Consider the following 22,564-nt stretch of genomic DNA (forward strand, 5'->3'; position numbering starts at 1 on the left):
TAAACTGACTTACATCATGTACAAACATGCTTTACTGGAAATGACAGAGGTACATTGCTCTTACCCTACACAGTCATCCGCGTGGCCAGTGTCGTAGAAACGCTGGGCTCCAAGCTCCTGAAGTCGTTTATCAATTACCTTCCCCCCGTTACAGAAGTATGTGTATTCTGAATCACCCAGACCTAGAGTCCAAATGGGTTATTAGCACGAAGTAAGGTTTAAATTTAACCATATTCAGAAGACAGAAACAAAACATTCAGAAGAACACCATTCAAAGCTCTTCTTGACGAAACAGGAAATAATGCATAGCTTCGTATTTTCTTATTTTTTCCTTGAGGAATACTACCTATGCAAACAGAAACAAAACAAGTACTTTGGACAACTGTTAACACAAATATATCTCACATTTTTGTTTCCATGAATCTGTGTAAAAATATGGTAATCTGAAAATAAGGATTAGCATACTAAATGAGAGGGTAACAGGCAGGAAGGCCAGGGGTCTCCAAAGGGAGGAAATAGGCTGCAAGTGTCAGACACTTTTTCTCTCTCTCTTAAGCAGCAGGAGAAAACATACTAGTGTTAAATTTTTTCCCCTGCTCTATACAGATTTAAAAAGAGGTTTCTCTTAAAATTCTGTGTTGCCATGAGGACACCTGGCTCCACCAGAACTTAACTTTTCTCAAACCTTGAGCTAACCAATGCATTTTTCTTAGGAAATGTTTGTCTTAAGCTATGGTAATGAACCATGTATTTACCTTAGACTCTTTCCTCTTAGGACTTAGAATGACAAGGGCTCAACAAACCTGTGTGTTCTACTCATGCATTGTTCCCCTAATCTGTAACTGTTAATGAAACTATATATTTTCTTGGAAACCTGCCTTTCTTCAAGATTCATGCCAATCGTTTTATGGCCCGGGATGACCCTCCTGGTGCCAACGTTATCTCAAAATGCATATTGTGGGTGAGGGGCTTGGTGCCATTCTCTAAGTTTTGGGACATCTCCTTTCTCTAATTAGCAGCCTGTTGACAGGTATACAACATACTGCTAAAGGCTAGCAGGGGGGCACTCTTTCTGTTCCCTTCTGATGTCTATGTCAGAAGTCTTCTCTATCTGTTTAATACTTTAATAAAACTTTATTACACAAAAGCTCTGAGTGATCAAGCCTTGTCACTGGCTCCAGGCTGAATTCTTCTCCTCTGGAGGCCAAGAATCCCAGCGTCATTCTTGGTTCAGCAACAACCTTTGCTCCTTTCACAAGAACATGCAATATCTGTATTTTCAGGCTTTTCTGATCCCACTGCAGGGTCTGCAAACTACAGCCTGTGGGCAATTGCCATCCATTGTCTCTGCAAATAAAGTTTTATTGGAACACAGCCAGGTCCACCTGTTCACACCTTGTTAAGGCAGCTTTCAAGCTCCAACAGCAGAGATGAATAGTTCTTAGATAGACCAGTGACTTACGAAGCCTAAAGTATTTACTATCTGGTCCTTTATAGAGTTTACTGACTCCTAATCTAGAACAAGAGCTACATCCAAAACACAAAGGACCATTTACTTGCTGTTTCTGTGTTGATATATTAAGAATTGCTTCTGTGTTTCCTCTTAAGAAATGGACTAACACTTTCATACTTGTTAAAAATTTAAAATTAAGAGCTTAAATTTTGCACTTGTCTCCCTGGATTTTTCCTACAAGAACAAGGTGAGCAATCCATTGGTGGGCCCATGCTGCTGCTGCTGCTAAGTTGCTTCAGTCATGTCTGACTCTGTGCGACCCCATGGACTGCAGCCTACCAGGCTTCTCCGTCCATGGGATTCTCCAGGCAAGAACACTGGAATGGGTTGCCATTTCCTTCTCCGGGCCTAAGATTGACTAAAATGGCCAGACAGGCTTCGGTCTTTCCTTTTAAATAATTTTGAGGAATTTTTAAAGCAATATGTACATGTTCACTCTTCTAAATAAATAAATTGGAAAAAATGAATTAAAAAGCTATACACACTCTAAAATGCTCTCTTGAATACACTACACACGACAGATCTCGGCCAGGCCAGTTACTTATCATCACACATTCCATCCTTTCTAGATACCCTCCCCAAAAGTGCTCTCTAAGGAGAACAGAGAGCGTGAGCCAGGCAAATGAACCCTCAATTCCCTCTTTGGTGCAACTATCTCACTGCACTGGTCCTTCTGAGCCTTTAATATTTTAAAGCTATTCTTCAGAGAGCCCTACCCTAGGCCAGTGCTTCTTAAGTTGGGGTACACAGTAGTCACCTGAGAGCTTTAAAAAACAATGATCCCAGGACCCTACTTCAGAAAGATTAAGTCAGAATCACAGTGTGGTGGGCAGGAGGGGGGCACTCGAAGCAATGACAATGGGAGGAAAACTCCCAGCGGGTGCTAGTGTGCGGCCAGGCTGGAGAACCAGCATCCTAGGCAATGGTCGTCTGCTAAGGAAGTCGTCACATAAGACCTTTGAGGGAAAAAAAACAAAACACACAGCATGCAGAGTTGCTCCTTGGGTTTGGCAGATTTGGGGTGAGGCCCAACCACTAACACTTCGAAAATGTTTCCCAGATGAATCTGGTGTGCGCCCGAGGTTAAGATGCAAAATGCGGCCCTCCAGAGGAGCTGCTGGTGGGTGATGGCTAGGAAATAGTACCTGGTTTACCCTCAAATATTATACACACATAAAACACATCAAAACTCAAGAAGGACAAAATCTATACAATGATGCACCATGGTTTTGAAAAACACATTTAGATACTAGCGCTAAAGCCAGCAGTAACATTCCAGTAACTACATAAAACACAGTCCACACCTAGTAATCCATACCGCAGGTGAGCCAGGAAGTCAGGCGGCAGCGTCTTGTCCTTAATGGCTTTAACAAACTTGCGGGCTGTGTCAGGCGGGTCTCCGTTGCCCGTGGTAGAAACTACCATCACAAGAGGGGCTGTTTCAGTTTTCAGATCATACTATAAAACAAGGGTATCATGTCAGAGATCTACTGCTATGCAGACTCAACATACCAGCAAAAACAATCAGCTTCATTTTCTGTCCTGTGGTCTGTGTCACATAATGGCAGAGAGGCACACAGAGCATTTTAAATGGCAAAGTGAAAGTGTTACTCCTCAGAGATCAGGAAACCTAGCTGTCAGGAAGGGCCTGACCGCCTCAGGGTTCCAGAGAGCCAAGAAAACGGAATACTGGGATCACTGGTGTTTCCAAGTCTTAAAATTCACATTTCCTTATTCTAATTCTCACCTAAATTTCAAGTACTCCCAATTAAGCACTTCACTCTCTCTATTCACAATCATGAGCTCTATCACTGGGCTCTGAGGTATTCACTTTATTTTTCATGCTGACGTTAACAGGTGAAGATTTGAGCTGACATCTTACCAGGCGACTCAACGTTTCTACAACACAACTCTGCAGTTTACAGTGAGTGACTTTACCTTAAAAAAGACAACTGATTGAGGAGGGCAGAGAGCTATTGGGTTAAAGTTGGATGAGGAACAACTGGAGAAACCATTCAGCTGAGGAGAGCAAACAACACGACTACCGGGGTATCAAAACCAACTCACTACTCACTTAACTTTTCAAAGAGCTGCTGGCCCCACCGGGGTCACTGGCGAGGGGGCCATGTCAGGGCTAGTTGTCTGATGCTGCTGACTCTGTTTCTGGGGTTAGTAACAGATTTGGACGGAGCTCCATCCTGTGGCACCACAGCTCACTCTGAACGTGCTGCAGGATCACGGAGCCCATGACTGGCAGTGCCCCAGGACCCTCCCGGCTGGGTGACTGGCTCCCCACCGGGACCCTCCTGCCTGGGTGAGTGGCTCCATCAGGACTCCGCCTGACCTGGCTACATCAAGGAACTTTGTGGTTTCCCTTCTAGGAGCTGAGCTTATAATTCACCTCTGTGGCTGACAGGCTAGTCTTTTCGACCAGACACATGGGAAGGAACAGAGGAGGTTGTGAACTGGAGCAAGAGTGCATGGCCGGGTGGTTTTTCAAGTACTGAGCTGAATCCTAGGACTTAGGGGCTGGCACATCACCATGGGTGTTATAAGAGCCCTGCTCGTGGCTCAAGCCTGAATGAGTGTTAGTCGCTTAGTCGAGTCCGACTCTCTGCAACCCCACGGACTGTAGCCCACCAGGCTCCTCTGTCCATGGGATTCTCCAGACAAGAATACTGAAGTGGGCTGCCGTGCCCTAAGGCCTGAAATGCGTGTGACTATAACCTGAAGACCTCAGACTAGGTATTCTAAGCACAGATCTGTTAAGATCTCATGTAAACAACTCAGTGAACATGAGTCTGAGCAAACTCCAGGAGGTAGTGGAGGACAGGGAGCCCTGGCATGCTGCAGTCCACAGGGTCGCCAACAGAGAGACACGACATAGCGCCTGGACAACAATCCTACAGTGGGAACTTCTGCAGAGACTGAATACAGAAAGACAAGCAGCCCCCGAGGCTCCCAAAGATCCTACACCTTCACTCTAGATTCTGTCTTCACAAAAGAATTCAGTGGTTCTGCACTTGGAAGAACTCTGGCACAAATGACAAGGTCATTATTTCAGGGAAGTTTGTACAGGGCACCAGGATTCATGAGGTGGAAAGCTCACATGTTCCTGTGAACACACACACCTCAATTGTTCCCAGGCACCCAGCGAGAAAAACAAGGCAAATATACTAGTTCCATTTATAGTTGAGAGTGGTTAGTCATCCTAGTTTTTAAGACCATGCAGTTTAATTTAACACACACACAGAGAAAAAAGTTGGCAGAAGTCTTACAACACAGTTGATAAAATGAATTTCTAAGTGTTTAAAAAAACAAAAAAAGGATCATGGTGGCATTTAGGGTCCCACTTCGTTTTTTAACATCAATTCCCAACCAAGATACTTCAAAGCGTGAAACACAGTAAAAACCATGACTTACCTTATCCGACTCACTAATACAGTGGAGATCTGCAGAAAAACCATATGTAACTGCTTTTTCACTTATCTCTTCGGCTATGGCCTTTGCTTGTCCTCGTTGTGTAGCATAGAGTAACAAAAACCTCCTCATCACCTCCAGGCATATGCTACAGCTCTAACAGTTACACTGTAAAACAGAAAGGGGAAAAGGGATTTCTCTCTTTAACTGAGCAGTAACAACCTGCAGGTATGAATTTTCTTAATTAAAAATGGACTGCAACAATATCCAGGGATAATATGAAACAGACTTACTAACTTTTTTAGCATTAATTCTTAAGGTCTAAGAAAGAGAGTATTAATGAAATCAAGGCAAATACAAGGAAAGCTCTAATGCCACAGCTCAGAAATCAGATTCTGGGGCCAGACTACCAGGGTTTGAATCCCGCCAGAAGTGACCATTCACAGGAGGGGAACTTCAGGCCGGACTCAGGCCTACTGACCAGTTTCTTGGTTCTCGCACCTTTAGAGTGGTGACAATGACGGTACCTACCTGACAAAGACAGCAGTGTCCAATAAATGTCAGATACCTTTTCTCTTTTAAAAAAAGGTAAAATTAAAAATTCACTAAAATGGTAAAACCTCGATTAAAATTGATTCCTACTTGATCCCAGTGGTAAATAAATCACAGTACTCTAGTTAATACCTTTCTTATTTAATTCAATTTCATATACATCTGCATGCATGTGTATACATACATATCTATAAACAGAGAAAAACACTTCTAATCCACTCAAATCTTTTACTAGTTTTACGTTTTTTTCCTGAACAGATAACCAGGAGTAAAATAAAGGGCTCACAGATTTTTCACCACACCTCAAGTGTCTGAACCTGAGAGACTGTCAATATGTAAGGATTCAGGCTTCCCAGGTAGAACTAGTGGTAAAGAACCCACTTGCCAACGCAGGAGATATGAGACGCCTGGTTAGATTGCTGGGTTGGGAAGATCCTCTGGAGGGCATGGCACCCCACTCCAGTATTCTTGCCTGGAGAATCCCATGGACAGAGGATCCTGGCAGGCTACTGTCTATGGGGTCCCAAGAGTCGGACACGACGTAACAACTACACTACTACTACTAGGCTCCTCTGCCCATGAGATTCTCCATACTGGAGTGGGTTGCCATGCCTGGCGGGCTACAATCCATGGGGTCACAGAGAGTAGGACATGACTGAAGCAACTTAAGCACGCATGGCAAACTGAATGAAACTCAAACCCCAAACTTGGCTTTCGGGAAACGAACCGCAGATACTTTTTTGCTCCTCTGGCCAATTAGATCTGAGGACAACTTAAAGCCACGAAGGAATTAAACGGCAGAATCACAGTATTAATAAGCAGGATGCTAAAAAGCAGGGAACAACCTGCGGAACAGAACAGCGCTGGATACAGCGGGTACGCAAGAGGTTAACTCTGGATTTAAAAAAAAAAAAAAAGAAAGCTTCCCGCATAGCTCAGTCGGTAAAGCATCTGCCTGCAATTGCGGGAGACCTGGGTTCAATTGCTGGGTCGCGAAGATCCCCTGGAGAAGGAAATGGCAACCCACTCCAGTATTCTTGCCTGGAGAATCCCATGGATAGAGGAGCCTGGCGGGCCACAGTTCTTGGGATCGCAAAAGCCGGACACGACTGAGCGCTCTCTTCTTTCTTTCTAACTCTATATAAATGGATAAGGGGACGACGTGGAGACAGTACACACCGAGCTGATCCAGAAGCACGACAGCGCAGTGATGGAAAGGGCTTCTACCACTATCCAAGCCAGGGACCCAGGGCACTTCGCAGGAACCACAGGCACCGTCCGAGATGCTCGCTGCGTGAGACCCTCGGCCCCTTAACCACCTTACGGAGCAGGCACTGCAGCCCACGTTCCTCAGGGGGTGGGGTCCCCGACACCCGCAGGACAAGGTCGGGGCGGAGAACCAGAGCGCGCAGCTGGTCCGCGTGCCCCGCATCCCCGCCTCCCGCGTCCCTCCCCCTAACCCGGTGCCCCAACGTGCCCTTAGACCCCCGTCTAGGAAAAGTGTTTGGAACCATAGACCCCGATCGGGGAACGGCCCACAAGGACCTGCGGGACCGGCTCCGCCGTTCTGCACGCCCCGCGGCGCCTCCGGGAGATGACGGTGAGGGCGCAGGGCCGAGTCCCCGGCGCAGTCAGCCCTCCACCCTACCAGGCCTGAGTCCTGACCTCCTCCCCGCGCGCGTCCAGCCTGGGCGGGAAGGAGGGACGCGGAGGCTGCCGCCGGTCGCCCAGATCTGGCAGCGGCGGCTGCGGGGTACACTCACCTGAAGGAATCCGGCGGGGTTGCTGAGGAAAAAGCTCAGGGACGTGAGCCCCGGCTCCCGCGCCTGCGCACACCGCCTCGCGCCGGGGACCAATAAGGAGGCTCGGGAAAAGGAGCTGAGGCCAATCACCGCGCGCCTGGACGTGGGGCGCCCGCCCCTTCCTGGTGCAAGCGCCAGGGGCCCCCTCCGGTGAAGGGCGAGCGTACGGAGGCCGCAGAGGCTGCGGAGCCGCGTGGGTTGCTGGAACCCAGGCGCGCGCGGAGTCCGGTAGGTATCCAGACGGGTTGTGGACTTGGCTGTCCCGGCCCGGCGTGCGTGGCCCACGGCTTCGCTGAGGCGCTCGCGCTCGCTCCCCGGCTAGCCGCCCCGCTCTTCGGACGCGGTTCCCGCCGTTCCCGGTGCGTGAGCGTAGGATTCCGCGGCGCCCGTTTTGGGGGCGCCCGGCCCGTCAGGTCCTTTCCCTCCAGAGAAGACGCGGCTCCCCGCTCCGGGCGCTCCGTCCCCCGCTGCCCCGCACCCTCGTGTTCCCGGGTCTCCCACAGCGGGGCTGGTCAAGCAAGTGTGGACGGGCTGGCCCACCTTTCCCCTTCGTTGATAAGCGTTTTATTTTTTTTTTCCTCCATCTGCAAAGCTAGACCTTCTTATTCCTCAGTCCTGTTTAGATCCTAACTCTGAGGGGAAACTGACCCCTCGGAGACCTTGAAGCTGCTCTTTTCACCCTTGCCGTGTGAATTAATGGTCACTTCAGTTGTGTGTTTGAGAACGTTGGACCAAGTGCAGTTCCTTTCGTCAACCAGCACATAGGAGGCGTGCGAAGGAACCAGACTACCCGAGTTGAAGTCTGGCTCAGCCGCCTACTAGCTGTGTAAACTGGACAACATGAGATCTCTGTGCTTCGGTGTCCTCATTTCTAAGATGACTTTAAAGTACTTAATTCATTGTGTTGTTGGGACAATTAAATATAACATTGTCTGGCAAATGATAGCGATGATTATGAGATCCAGCAGCTATTCTGTAACATCTTGGAAAATCCCCACACTTTTCCAAAAACAGTTGGAATAATCCTCCCACTCATTAGCATATGAAATTACCCATCCTATAAAAACTAACCACACCTAATTTCGCAGCCACGTTCACCCTCCGCGATGGCCCCACACTCTGGAGTGTGCTTCTGTCTATCTGAGTAAATCCACTTTTTACCTATCACTTCATTAGGGCCTGAAACCCAGTACTGTGGGTTTTGGCTGGGTTGGAGTTCCGGCCATGTGGATTGAAGTCCCAGTAAGGGTTTTGGCTGGGTTCGAGTCCCAGCCATGTGGGTTGAAGTCCCAAGCAGGGTTTTGGCTGGGTTCGAGCCCCAATCTGAGGTAAACAGTTGCAATTCCAAGCTCTAGGGTGCAGAGTCACTGCTCCTCTAGTACTTAGGCCTTTTTGCTGTTGTTTATTTTCATTGGAGTATAGTTGTTGCTTCACAACTATATTGTGTTAGTTTACAACTATATGTTGTGTTAGTTTCTGCTATACAAGAAAGGGAATCAGACACATGTATACATACATCCCCTCTTCTTTGATTTCCTTCCCATTCAGGTCACCACGGAGCCCTGAGTAGAGTTCCCTGTGCTATACAGGAGGTTCTCATTTGTTGTTGTTGTTCGGTCACTCAGTCATGTCAGACACTTTGTGACTCCATGGTTTGCAGTAGGTTTCCCCTTCCTTCACCCTCTCCCGGAGTTCACTCAAACTCATGTCCATTGAGTTGGTGATGCCATCCAACCATCTCATCCTCTGTCGTCTCCTTCTCCTTTTGCCTTCAATCTTTCCCAGCATCAGGTTCTTTTCCAGTGAGTTGGCTTGTTGCATCAGGTGGCCAAAGGATTGGAGCTTCAGCTTCAGCATCAGTCTTTCCAATGAATATTCAGGGTCGAGTTCCTTGAGGATTGACCGGTTGGATCTCCTTGTAGTCCAAGGGACTCTCAAGAGTCTTCTCTAGCACCACAGTTCAAAAGCATCAATTCTTTGGCACTCAACCTTCCTTATGGTCCAACTCTCACAGCCACACGTGACTGCTGGAAAAACCATAGTTTGACTATACAGATCTTTGTTGGCAAAGTAATGTCTCTGCTTTTTAATACACTGTCTAGGTTTGTCATAGCTTTTCTTCCAAGGAGCAAGCATCTTTGAATTTCATGGCTGCCGTCACTGTCTTCAGTTATCTGTTTTATATGTAATATCAGTAGTGTTTATATGTCAACCCCAATCTCCCCATCTGTCCCACCCCTCCTCCCCCTTTGTTCTCTATGTCTTTGTCTCTGTTTCTGCTTTGTAAATAAGTTCGTCTATACCATTTTTTAAATTTCTCATATATGCATTAATATAGGATATTTGTTTTTCTCTCTGATTTACTTCACTCTGTATAACAGTCTCTAGTTCCACCCAAGTATCTACAAATGGCACAATTTCGTTCTTTTTTTACATCTGAGTAACATGGTACTAATGTTTGAGTGGGAAATGTTTAGTGGGAATGACTCCTTTTGGATACTCATCCTTAGTTTCATAAGCATTGATGTTGAATGAACCGTGTTCTAATATATTTGACTACTTTTTTTTTTTTTTTTTAGTCTTTTAACATAGTTGTAACTCAAGAGGAGCTGAGACTCTGATGGCATGGCTTTAGTTACCTTACGGAGGAACCTCTATCACTTATCTGATTTTCGGATACATGGAGCTCTGGCTGCTCTGAAAACTCAGCAAGTAAATCATGTTCACAAGACAGTCAAAGAGCATCTGTGTCCATGGTTCTGGTCGCAGCACCCTGGGCCCATCAGGGTCCGGTTCCATCATGCCCATTGTAAGAAGTTTCATTCAGAAAACGGAAATGACCTCCATCCAGTTGGGGAGCCAGGGTTCTCTCAAGTACACAACTGGGACAGGTTTGAACACAGTGTTAAAAATGTGGACGAACAGATGTTTTACAGGAAACTAAACAGCTTCACTTCATCAGGAGAAATCTTACGTTTTGTAAGCACACTGGAGACTTTGCCCGATACTATGATGGCAGGAGCCTTACATCGTATTTGTGAAGTGGAAAGAAAAGATGGTGATCAAAGGTTGCCGAAAGAAATACTGGAGAGTAGCGCCTTTCAGGCATTGTGTGATCGGTTTGGACGGGATCCCTCGGATCTGTCAAATGCGGGTTTGGTGACTGCTTTTCAAGCCCTGACTCTGTTGTGTGGCGATCCCCAGAGTCACTTGCTGATGAACCTGGAGGCGGAATGCCAGCATCGTCTTGAAAGGGGCGGCCTGGACGTTCACAGTCTTTGTATTCTGGGGGAAACGCTAATTAAACTGCACGGTCCGGGCTGTTCGACGCTAGACCTGATCATATATCAGCTGCAAGGGGAAAGTTTGGAAACATTTACCCCTGAGGATATCGTGACCGTTTACAGACTGTTGCAGGCGAGTCCTGAAAAAGCGGACCAACAGCAGAGGTTCTTAAATAAGATCAATCACTTTTCTCTATCACTAGTTTCCAACCTGAGTCCTAAATTGATGAGCCAGATGCTCACTGCCCTAGTGGTCCTTGATCAGACTCAAGCCCTTCCCCTGGTTATCAAACTGAGTAAGTACGTCGTGCGGCACATCGCTCGTTTCACTAGTGAAGAGCTCAGAAAAGTCTTAGAGGCGCTCATATACTTTGGGCACAGTGACAGATTCTTTACAGAAACCCTGGAGCAGCATGTCGCTTCACTGTGTCTCACTCTGGATCCTGAGCTTGTCAGCAGAGTCATGGAGTACTGCAGCAGAAAGCTGATTCTTTCAGAACCCATCTTCAACGCAGTGGCAGAAACTTTTGTTTGTCAAGCAGAAAAATTTTCACCTAGTCAGACTGCCAAGTTAATCGAGCCATTTGGAAAACTCAACTATCTGCCACCAAATGCTTCTGCTTTATTTAGGAAGCTAGAAAACATGCTGTTAACCCGCTTCAATCATTTTCCCCCCAAAACACTGCTGAGACTTCTCCATTCGTGTTCACTTATTGAGAGCCATCCGGTCAATTTTATGGCCAAGATATTCAGCCCATATTTTCTTCAGCAGCTGCAAGGTGAGTTGGTTATGACTTCTGAGAGTAGAAAACTTACCATTTGACCTTGATGTTTTCAAGTCACATATATAGCTTTTTTTTTTTTTTGGAAAGGGAAATGGCAAGCCACTCCAGTATTCTTGCCTGAAAAAATCCCACAGACAAAGGAGCCTGACGGGCTACTCTTCAAAGAGTTGCAAAGACTTGAACACGACTGAGCAACTAAGCACACATACACAGCATGTACCTTTTTTATTGAGCCTTTATTTTTTCTTCCACTATGATCTGAAGAAGAGATCTGAAGTTGCAGATGCTAACATAAACACAGGGTTAAAGACCAGTAGAACATTGCTCAGAGAGAAAAAACATTTTGGGGTAAACAGACTCCGCTGCCCTAGCTGAGAAACTGGATCTTCTTGTAGAGATCTGGTGATGACAATGGCAGTGTCATAATAACGTGTTAGGAGCTTTGATGACAGCAGCTGTATCACTCTTTTGCCTTTATTAACTGGCCACATGTGGAACTTCCTGACCAGGGATCAGACACATGCCCCCTGCAGTGGAAGCCTTGGGTCTTACCCTCTTATCCACCAGGGATGTCCTGGCCTTTTTTTGAGAGATGTTCATCTTAATTCAAGACCACCCAAATCTGTAAGAATCTAGATTTCCATAGGTAAAAGGAATCCCCACTAATTCTAATTCTAACATGTATCTGTCACTTTTAATTATATTCTCCAATTAGGAGCTTGCATTCTTGAAAGCCAGAATGAGATTTCATTGAGATGACAGGCAGGAAGGCATAATTAATTCTAACAAGTTATTTCCCTAGTGTCATTTAAAGGTACCTTATTAGAGTGAATTAATTAACGTTGTTGTGGTTCAGTTGCTCAGTCATGTCCAACTCTTTGAAACCCCATGGACTGCAGCACGCCAGGTTTCCCTGCCCTTCACCATCTCCTGAAATTTGCTCAAACTTATGTCCATTGAGTCTATGATGCCATCCAACGATCTCATCCCCTGTCATCCCCTTCTCCTCCCACCTTCAATCTTTCCCAGCATCAGGGTCTTTTCCAAGAAGAGTTGGCTCTTCACCTCAGGTGGCCAAAGGATTGGAGCTTCAGCTTCAGCATCAGTCCTTTCAATGAATGTTCAGGACTGATCTCCTTTAGAATGGACTGGTTGAATCTTCTTGCAGTCCAAGGGACTCTCAAGAGTCTTCTCCAACACCACAGTTCAAAAGCATCAGTTCTTCAGTGCTTTTTTATGGTCACAATTAATGTGTGCATTCTGGCTATTCTCTGATTATACACAGCAAAATTCAAACTTAACTCTGACTGAGATGCTTTGTATTTCAGGTGCAGAGTCCTATTTGGACAGACTGAGCCTAGCACAACTGACCCAACTCTTCTTAACCTCAATTCTAGAATGCCCGTTCTACAAGGTAAAAGTATGAGCTCGTTGCATTACTTCCCTACAGGGATGGGTTTCTTTGCTTCCTTCTTCCCCTCCACCACTGCCCCCATCAGCCCCCAACCCCCAGTCCTCTTTTAAGTTCCTTCTCTTTTGAGCTGAGTAACCTCATTAAAAAACAGAGTTTTCATTCACTTGGAGTCAGTTGCCACCAGGTACTTTTTTCTAATCCACTCATCATGGATGGACTTACAGGCCTTTTCCAATACTTGTCTCTTGATCAGCCATACTGTCATAAACATGCATACCTACCCTTTCATACTTAGCCCTTTTGTTGTTTTAATCTAAGACTAGATTCCTGACCATGGATGTTGCTCTTCAGTCGCTCAGTTGTGTCCGACTCTTTGCGACCGCATGGACTGCACCCCAGGCTTCCCTGTCCTTCCCCATCTCCCAGAGCTTGCTCAAACTCCTGTCCATTGAGTCAGGGATACCGTCCAACCACCTCACCCTCTGGATGGCTGGACTAATTTTCGGCAGGCACTGATGGATTGATTTCCCCCTAATAGTTGTAGATGTCTCATTTCGCCAGCAGTGAATGGAAGTGACTGTCTCCCCCCATTTCTGTCGCAGTATGTTCTTAGTGCCTTTAATTTTGTCACTTGGCTCAATGAAATGCCATGTCCCATGCTTCAGTTGCGTTTTGATGAGAGTAATGAAGTTGGACGTATTTTCACGTGTTTATTGCTCATTTAACTTGCTGTGAATTGCCTCGTTATGCCTTAATTCTTATTTCTCAGGGTCGTTTGTCTGTTTTGTTTTGTGTTTTGTCCTAGTGAAAGTGAAAGTCCCTCAATCGTGTCCAACTCTTTGCAACCCCATGGACTATACAATCCATGGAATTCTCCAGGCCAGAAAGTGGGTAGCCTTTCCCTTCAGGGGATCTTCCCAACCCAGGGATCAAACCCAGGTCTCCCGCATTGCAGGTGGATTCTTTACCAGCTGAGCTATCAGGGAAGCCCTAGAACACATTGTAAAAGACATTAACTATTATGTGTGTTGCATGTATGTTCTCCTGGTTTGTTTTAAATTTTTTTAGTTTTAATATTGTTTACGATGCCTTTTTGCTACACAGAAATGTTTCTTTTCTGTAGTCAAACAGTTCATTTTTTATGGCTGCTGGGTTTCCTGTGTTGTTTGTGAATATTTTGTGACTCCTAAGATAGTATAAATATTTTACTGAATTTAAAAAATACTATTTTCCTATTACGTTTAGATCTTTAATCTACCTGAAGTTAGTTATAGTCTGTAATGTGTGGCAGAACTCTAGCTTAGTTCTTTTCCAGATGGATAACCAATTACTAGCACCATTATTACATAGCTTTCCTTTTCTTACTAAACTGAAATGTCAGCTCTGTCACATTTTCCACTATTAAAAACTCAGCTGGGTGGCCTCAAGCCCCTTAAAGCAGTTCTAAGAGCTCTAGGGATGTTTCTTGAGCTGGCTTGCTTTCTTTCTCTTCCTTCCTTCCTTCCGTTTTTTCTTTTTGTGACCACTGATTACATTTAAAACACGTTTAAGATGCTTTGAATTACTGGTCTTGAACTACAACAGGAATACTTGGCCTTGTCTCACTGGCAGCAACATGGATGGACCTAGAGAGTGTCACGCCGAGTGTGGTCAGGGAAGGAGAGGTGTCGTGTGACAACCCTTATGTGTGGAATCTAAGAGACGATATAAGTGGACTTACCTACAAAACAGAGACTCAGACTTAGAGAGTGAACGTACGGTTGCCAAGGGGAAGGTTAAGGGGAAGAGGTAGTTAGGGAGTTTGAGTTGGAGATGTACACACTGCTGTGTTTAAATGGATAACCAGCAGGGGTGGGACAGGACACTGCTCAGTGTTACATGGCAGCCTGGAGGGTGAGGGAGCCTGGGGGAGAATGGACACTTGTGTGTACGGGGCTGAGTCCCTTCCCTCTTCACCGGAGACTGTCACAACTATCACTGTTAAGTCAGCTATACCCCGGTTCAAAATAAAACGCTTTTTACAAAAAGAATATTTGGCATTGCCATTTTGAGAAAGGTATTTGTGCCGAGTCTTAAGGGCACATATTGCCTACAAAGTAATCTTGGATCAGATGTTTATACTCAGGCAGCATTCATTTTATTCTCTGATTTTGTATCTGATTTTTCTTTCTCACGTTTGCACATACATTTTCAGGGTCCAAAACTTCTTCCTAAGTTTCAAGTGAAATCCTTTCTTACTCCGTGCTCTTCCCTGGAGACCCCCATGGATTTTCACCTTTATAAATCTGTGATGATTGGACTAATCGACCTGTTAGGAGCAAGACTGTATTTTTCTTCGAAAGTGTTAACACCTTATTGCTACACAATAGGTAAGTAATAGGGAGTTTGTTGTTACACAGTCCTCTGATGGAACATGTGGCCCTTAGTAGCCACCACAGGTCTGGAAACAGAGTGGAGCTGGTCCTTCTGAAGGCAAATGGGAACAGGGGTGGGCAGTAGGGTTGAAGGGTCAGTACTCTGTGGGTGGAGTCCTGCAGGTTAGCCTCATGCAGCAGAATGTCTTTGGACATCCTTTCGGGGCATTCATTCAGAGGAATAGTGACCCAAAGTAAACAAATGAAGTAGCTCAGACTAATACCCAGGACACAGTAAGTGCTCAGTAATTATCAGCTAGTCTTGTCTTCTCAGGGCTGCCCAGGCAGCTCAGAGGTAAAGAACCCTTCTGCCGATGCAGGAGACATGAGTCTGATCCCTGGATTGGGAAGATCCCCTGGAGAAGGAAATGGCAACCCACTCCAGTATTCTTGCCTAGAAAATTCCACGCAAGGACAGAGGAGCCTGGTGGGCTCCAGTCCCTGGGGTCACGAGGAGTCAGACACAACTGAGCATGTGAACGCTTGTCCTCCAGGCTGCTGCTCTCCAATACAGTAGCCACACATCCTAGTTGCTGTTTAAATTTAAATCAGTTACACTTGTAAAAATTCACAGTTCAGGCCCCCAGGTGCGCTAGCCACCCTTGAAGTGCTCCGTATCTGGTATAAGTGTTTCCATCATCACTCAAAGTTTTGCTGGACGGCACTGCCTAGAGAGTCAGAGGCCTTCTCTTTTCACACTGTTGCGTCAAGGACAATCAGCCCAAAGAGGACAGTGTTCCTGGGCTTCACACGGTCAGGTCTCACTCCCCTCCTTCATGAGCTCCTTTTACAGGGAAGGCCGGGGAGGCTGCGTGCCCAGGGCCCATGTGTCAGGGTTCTGGCTGTCTCACCGGCCCCTGGGGCACTGGAGCTCGGGGATGCCAGGTGCCGGGATGTAGGGTCGTCTTCACTGTTCCCACCATCTGTTACCAGGAGAGTGAAAGTGTGTGTGGTTCACGTCGTGCCCCAGGGACCCGGAGGGCCCCCTCCTTGTTCAGGTGCAGGCGAGCCCTCATAGTTTACCCTGATGTGGTTGGGCAAAGCTCTGATTAAATTAAAGTTCTCACCATTGTCTGGTGTGGTTGTTACTTTGCAGCCTTCTGCCCAGTTGATAAACGCAGTGCGGAAGAAATCAAAACAACCAGAAGGGAAGGAAGCTAGTGTTTGTGAGGGTATCACACGAAGACTTTTTCCTTTCTTCTCTCACCAGATGTTGAGATTAAATTAGACGAAGACGGATTTGTATTACCATTTACAATTGATGAAGATGTACATAAAAGGTAAAGAAAACCGTTGTGGTCTAGATGTTACGAGACTTGTCCAGGTTAATACATAAGGACTGTTTCTTAGGAACGTGAAAAAGGTAGACACAGTTCTGGAGATAAACACTATGGCATACCAGTGTTAGAAATTCCTTGTAACATTTTATGAACCTTAATGTTGATAAAGTTGAGTGCTTTTTTCATCAAATCATTGGATGACAGTCATGAGTCATTTGAAAACAGTATGGGCACAAAAGCATAGCCAAATCCCAAATAAACGCTGGCAACTAAAACTGTGTGAATATTTTGGATTGTTATGGAAATGAAGTTCCTCTCTCCTCTTCCGTTGTTTAGAGTAGCGCTGTGCATCGATGGCCCAAAAAGGTTCTGTCTGAATAGCAAACACTTGCTGGGGAAGGAGGCTACTAAACAGAGACACCTGCGCCTGCTTGGTTATCAAGTTGTCCAGGTACGGTTTTGCCTTTCTTTCCCCCAGAAGCCATTTCTGGTTCAGATTTGCTTTTCCCGGGGTCCTAAGTGGTGTGGCAGCCCAGCGGACCAGACTAATGTCTAGTTATACATCAGCTTTGTTCGTTACACTCGTCTCTTGATTTGTATTTTGAAACACGGTTTTTCAACTTGTTTTCCAAAAGTGAGACATCCCTAAATCCTATATAAGCTGTGCTTTACTTTGCTTTTAGAATTGCTAGATTATTAGAATATCTATTATTTTAATTTCCCTTGATATAATGAATAAAATGGACAAGATGGCCCATTAAAGCCAGGACCTTCATCAACTCCTAGCGTTTAAGACTCTTACTAGTCTTTACGTTGAGGGTCACTAACAGGGTCTTCAGTGAGGAGTCACCGTGCGTGTAACGGGGGTTTTCTGTCATCCAAGCTGTCAACCACCCTGCTCTCTGCTTTCCTGTGTAGTTAACTTTTTTCCACTCCGTCTTGTACACACCCAGATTAACTTTTCTAAAACAAATCATTGCCAGTGTGCTCAGAAACCTTCCTTGTTTCCTTACCGCTTACGGGATAGAGTCACACTCCTCTGCACCTCAGCATTTCGGACGCTCCGTGGTCTGCCTGCGGCCGGGCTGTCTGCTCCGAGCGTGGCGGTCTTCCTTCCGGCCTTTCCCCCTCGCCCAGGCCACTCAGGTGGTCTCCCCCTCTCAGAGTGTCCCAGTTCTAGGTCTTCATGACTCCCAGTGAGGCCGACCTCTCACCCTAATGAAATGTCAGAAACTGCCTCTCAATACTAAAGCATGATTTTCATTGTATGTTCTGCTTACGTTTTGTATTTATTGCACATTTTAAGTTGGTACCTGACTTGTAAGCTCCCTGGGGACAAGGATCATGTTGAGCCTTGTGTAGTCACCCCCCTTCAGCGCTGGCAGCACCATCGCAGGCTCTGGGCACACGGGACGCGCGAGCCGGCTCTGACGTCCTCCCACCAGGAGCTGATGCTCTGCCACGGGGGTGGGCGTGACAGACAGACAGGCACCCCCAAAGCCAAGGTGATTTCAGATTATGAAGGATCATGATGGCTTTCTTTTCTTCTCTTCACAGATACCCTACTATGAGATTGAGATGCTAAAATCAAGACTGGAATTAGTGGACTATTTACAAGGAAAACTGTTTTCTCAAAACTCAGGTGGTCATTGGTAATAAGAACGAATACTGACTTCTGAACTCACATAGTGAAAGAACTTGCAAATTAGCCATTTATTTATGGAATGATCTGGAAAGGGTCTCTCGTATACACTTTTGTTGTTGTTTAGTCACTAAGTCGTGTCTGATTCTTTGCAACCCCATGGACTGCAGCACGCCAGGCTTCCCTGTCCATCCCCAACTCCCGGAGTTTGCTCAAACTCATTGAGTCAGTAATGCCATCCAGCCATCTTATCTTCTGCTGCCCCCTTCTCCTTCTGCCCTCAATCTTTCCCAGAATCAAGATCTTTTCCAGTGAGCCAGTTCTTCGAATCAAGTGGCCAAAGTATTGGAGTTTCAGCATCAGTCCTTCCCATGAATATTCAAGGTGGATTTTCCTTGAGGATGGACTGGTTGGATCTCCTTGCAGTCCAAGGGACTCTCAAGAGCCTTCTCCAACACCACAATCTGAAAGCATCAATTCTTCAGTGCTCAGCTCTCTTTATAGTCCAACTGTCACATCCAGACATGATTACTGGAAAAACCACAGCTTTGACAGTATGGACCTTTGTCAGCAAGGTGATGTCTTTGCTTTTTAATACGCTGTTTAGGTTTGTCATAGTTTTCTTCCAGGAAGCAAGCGTCTTTTAATTTCATGGCTGCTGTCAGCATCCACAGTGATTTTGGAGCCCAAGAAAATAGAGTCTGCCACTGTTTCCTTTTTTCCCCCATCTTTTTGCCATGAAGTGATGGGACCTGATGCTGTGATCTTAGTTTTTTGAATGTTGAGTTTTAAGCACTTAACCAGTAGCAAATTTAAAATTAATCTTTATTTAATACTAGTATCATAGATACTTTTATACATCAAACAGAACTGATCAACTACAATAAAGGAGTGAGTAAATGTCATTATTTTTTTTAAGTCTTGTGTCTTGTGATGATTGTCTGCTAACTGAAAATATATTCTTGAGAGACTTTTGCTTGCTCTTCTAACAAATGTAAGAAATTTTATCTCCTATTTTTTTCTTTTATATTTTATTAGAGGAAGTAATATATGGTAAGAAAAGGAGCAAGGAAAATAGGTTTTTGTATGAACATATAGAATTATAGATTTACACAGACATAATCCTTTAGTTAATAAAATTTTTTATTGGTATGGGAGCTTTCTTATTCATAAAGGTATAAAGATGTGAAAAAGGCGACTTAAGCAGGCTTGCGGGGTGTTGGAGGGAGAAACTTCTAAATCTAGCGTGGCTTCAAACTACCTAGTTCCCTGTGTGTGCTTCACTGTCCCATTATGGTAAGTTAAAAGTTTCGGGGATAAGAAGGGTTCTGCACCCAGTTAGAATGTGTGTGTCGGGCAGGGGGATGGGGCTGTGCTCCAGCACCTGCTGAAGGTCCTACAATTGAACTCTGATCGTGTCTGCCTGGAGAGAGCTCCAGATCCCACAGGTGGAAGGCTCAGGCCCACAAGACTGTCCCCTCACCCCCACCCTTGTGACAGTTGTCACATGACTTGACCAACTGGCTGTAAGTCGGAGGCTCCAGTATCCCCCTCCTTCAGTTCAGTTCAGTTCAGTCACTCAGTTAATGTCCGACTTTTTGCGACCCCACGGACTGCAGCATGCTGGGTTCCCCTGGCCTCCACTATCTCCCGGGGTTTGCTCAAACTCATGTCCATCGAGTCGGTGATGCCATCCAACCATCTCATCCTCTGTCGTCCCCTTCTCTTCGCACCTTAAATTTTTCCCAGCATCAGGCTCTTTTCCAATGAGTCAGTTCTTTGCATCAGGTGGCAAGGTATTGGAGTTTCAGCTTCAACATCAGTCCTTCCAATGAATATTCAGGATTGATCTCCTTTAGGATGGACTGGTTGGATCTCCTTGCAGTCCAAGGGACTCCCAAGAGTCTTCAACACCACAGTTCAAAAGTGTCAATTTGGCTCTCAGCCTTCTTTCTGGTCCAGCTCTCACATCCATACATGACTACTGAAAAAACCATCGCTTTGACTAGATGGACCTTTGTTGGCAAAGTAATGATGACCCCCTCCTTGGGTTCCATCAATTTGCTAGAGCAGCTGACACAACTCAGAGAAATGTTTTACTAACCCGAATGTAGGTTGATTATAAAAATGTAACTCAGGAACAGCCAGAGGGAAGAGACGCTTGGGCAAGGAATGGGGACGGTTGTGGGGTTACCCTGCCCTCTCCAGGCACCACTCTCCCCTAAGCTCCACCTGTTCACCAACCTGAAAACTCAAACTGATCCTTGTGGGTTTTTATGGAAGCTTCAGTACAAAGAGGTTACAGTAGTTTGTTATATATGCTAGGAAAAAACAAACCTTTTCCATCTACCTGAATTCCCATCCATTGGGTCTTTTATTCATTATTTTTCTAATTGGAATGAGACACTGGTTCTGCACTGTTAGTAGTAATGTGCTCTGCTGAGCCTTTGTCTTACTGGGCTCTCCCTTACCCTCGTCATTCATTCATTCACTCACCAAACATTCATTAAAGAGCCCTGATAATGCTGGGCTCCCAGTGAACGTCAGCGCTCCAGAGGGCAGCAGCAAAGATCCCCATCCTGGAGAGGCTCCACGTGGGAGAGACAAACGAGGACGTGATTATAGTGATGAGCCCACTGGCAGTCCTGAAGCAGGAGCAGGACTCTGGAAGGCAGATTTCAGGCCTGCCTGGGGGGAGAAAAGAGGCTTCTTGGAGTAATTTGTGAGCTGAATTCAGAGGACAGAGGCAGGTTTCTGATTGCCACGCCCAGAGTACCCAGCACAAAGCAGACAGGGTTGCCATAGGAAATGGAAATGAAAGTGAAAGTCGCTTAGTCCTGTCCAACTCTTTGCAACTCCATGGACTGAATTCTCCAGTCCAGAATACTGGAGTGGGTAGCCTTTCCCTTCTCCAGTGGATCTTCCCGACCCAGGGATCAAGCGGAGTTTCCTGCATTGCAGGCGGATTCTTTACCAACTGAGCTCTCAGGGTTGAAACTAAATGACACTTTGTTTTAAAGAAAATTTTAATCCTGAAAATGTGTGGGGATATGTTAGGAAAACAGTTTAGGCTAATAGATATGAAATTGCTGATTTCACCAATTGGAGTAAATTTGGCAAGCTCCATAAGATTATAAAGCTATGGGTGCTTATAAGCTGAATCCTCAGGCCAGTAAAATTTTAATGTCTACCTATGTGAACGATGTAAATTTTCTTGTTGAAATTACATATACAGTATGACAGACCATGGTGCCATGTATTAATAAAGTTTTTAAATAAGACATAATCTTGATGATGTGTTTTAAAAGCAAAGGGGGGGAAAAAAAAAGAAAAAAATAGGTGAAAAAAGTTAACTTGTAAGCCTATATCCCCTGAAAGCAACAGTGATTATCTTCAGATTAGACACTAGAGGGCAGCAGAGGCCCGGACATTTATTGGCTTCAGCAACGGAACTAACTGTAAAGCAAGCAGAGAGTCGAAGGATTGATGCTTTTGAACTGTGGTGTTGGAGAAGACTCTTGAGAGTCCCTTGGACTGCAAGGAGATCCAACCAGTCCATCCTAAGGGAGATCAGTCCTGAGTGTTCATGGGAAGGACTGATGTTGAAGCTGAAACTCCAATACCTTGCCACCTGATGCAAAGAACTGACTCATTGGAAAAGAGCCTGATGCTGGGAAAGATTGAAGGTGGGAGGAGAAAGGGATGACAGAGGATGAGATGGTTGGATGGCATCACCGACTCAATGGGCATGAGTTTGAGCAAGCTCCAGCAGTTGGTGATGGACAGGGAGGCCTGGTATGCTGCAGTCCATGGGTTCGCAAAGAGTCAAACATGACTGAGCAACTGAACTGAACTGACTGAATGGAATCAGATGGTCCCTGGTACATGTGTGTATCGCAGGCCGGAGCTGTGGAAGGGTGACAGTTTTGCCTGAATAAAATGCAGTTTTCTTAACCTCGATCTAAAGAAGGAATGTACTTTGGCTGAACCAGGCCTATCAGAAGAGCGTAGGTGGTATCTTGGGATAAAGAGATCCTGGCTGGTTTCTTGAAGACGAGGATCTGACCTACAGAATTTCTGTACACCTGGGTGCCTATGGAGACTTTCTAAGTATTAGGTGGAAGAAAAACTAGGAAGGAGTGGGATTGAGCATATTTAATATAATTCCAGGAGTAGGGGGAGATCTGCTGCTGCTGCTGCTGCTTAAGTCACTTCAGTCGTGTCTGAATTTGTGCGACCCAATGGACGGCAGCCCACCAGGCTCCCCCGTCCCTGGGATTCTCCAGGCAAGAACACTGGAGTGGGTTGCCATTTCCTTCTCCAATGTGTGAAAGTGAAAAGTGAAAGTGAAGTTGCTCAGTCGTGTCTGAATCTTCGAGACCCCATGGATTGCAGCCTACCAGGCTCCTCCGTCTATGGGATTTTCCAGGCCAAGAGTGCTAGAGTGGGGTGCCGTTG

At 45.7% G+C, this 22,564-nt stretch overlaps 2 protein-coding genes across 7 annotated transcripts in view; one reads left to right on the plus strand and one right to left on the minus strand.

The window, feature by feature from the left end:
* MTRR (5-methyltetrahydrofolate-homocysteine methyltransferase reductase) overlaps positions 1-7,315 on the minus strand; it is a 32,975-nt gene extending 25,660 nt beyond the window's left edge. Inside the window, exons 1-4 of one of the 4 annotated variants that reach the window (XM_005221640.5) lie at positions 7,249-7,315; positions 4,937-5,101; positions 2,818-2,971; positions 65-182 (exon numbers count right to left, since the gene is read on the minus strand). In XM_005221640.5, the coding sequence (XP_005221697.1) occupies positions 65-182; positions 2,818-2,971; positions 4,937-5,065 (401 nt within the window). In that variant the 5' untranslated portion in view covers positions 5,066-5,101; positions 7,249-7,315. 4 annotated transcript variants of the gene reach the window in all.
* A 100-nt stretch (positions 7,316-7,415) lies between these two features.
* FASTKD3 (FAST kinase domains 3) lies at positions 7,416-19,024 on the plus strand. Of its 3 annotated transcripts, XM_005221646.5 has the most exons (7): positions 7,417-7,515; positions 9,867-11,350; positions 12,685-12,770; positions 14,965-15,139; positions 16,395-16,464; positions 16,801-16,915; positions 18,022-19,024. In XM_005221646.5, the coding sequence occupies exons 2-7, from the start codon at positions 9,913-9,915 to the stop codon at positions 18,118-18,120; spliced, it is 1,983 nt and encodes a 660-aa protein (XP_005221703.1). In that variant the 5' UTR covers positions 7,417-7,515; positions 9,867-9,912; the 3' UTR covers positions 18,121-19,024. The 3 variants fall into 3 exon arrangements, 2 of the variants coding, with proteins under 2 accessions (XP_005221703.1, NP_001019699.2); XR_239001.5 differs by lacking the exon at positions 18,022-19,024 and having other exon boundaries at positions 7,416-7,515; positions 16,281-16,464; positions 16,801-16,828; NM_001024528.2 differs by lacking the exon at positions 7,417-7,515 and having other exon boundaries at positions 9,876-11,350; positions 18,022-18,344.
* The last annotated feature ends 3,540 nt before the right edge of the window (positions 19,025-22,564 follow it).

Source organism: Bos taurus, chromosome 20 (genome assembly GCF_002263795.3).
Source record: "Bos taurus isolate L1 Dominette 01449 registration number 42190680 breed Hereford chromosome 20, ARS-UCD2.0, whole genome shotgun sequence".
NCBI classification, from domain to species: domain Eukaryota; kingdom Metazoa; phylum Chordata; class Mammalia; order Artiodactyla; family Bovidae; genus Bos; species Bos taurus.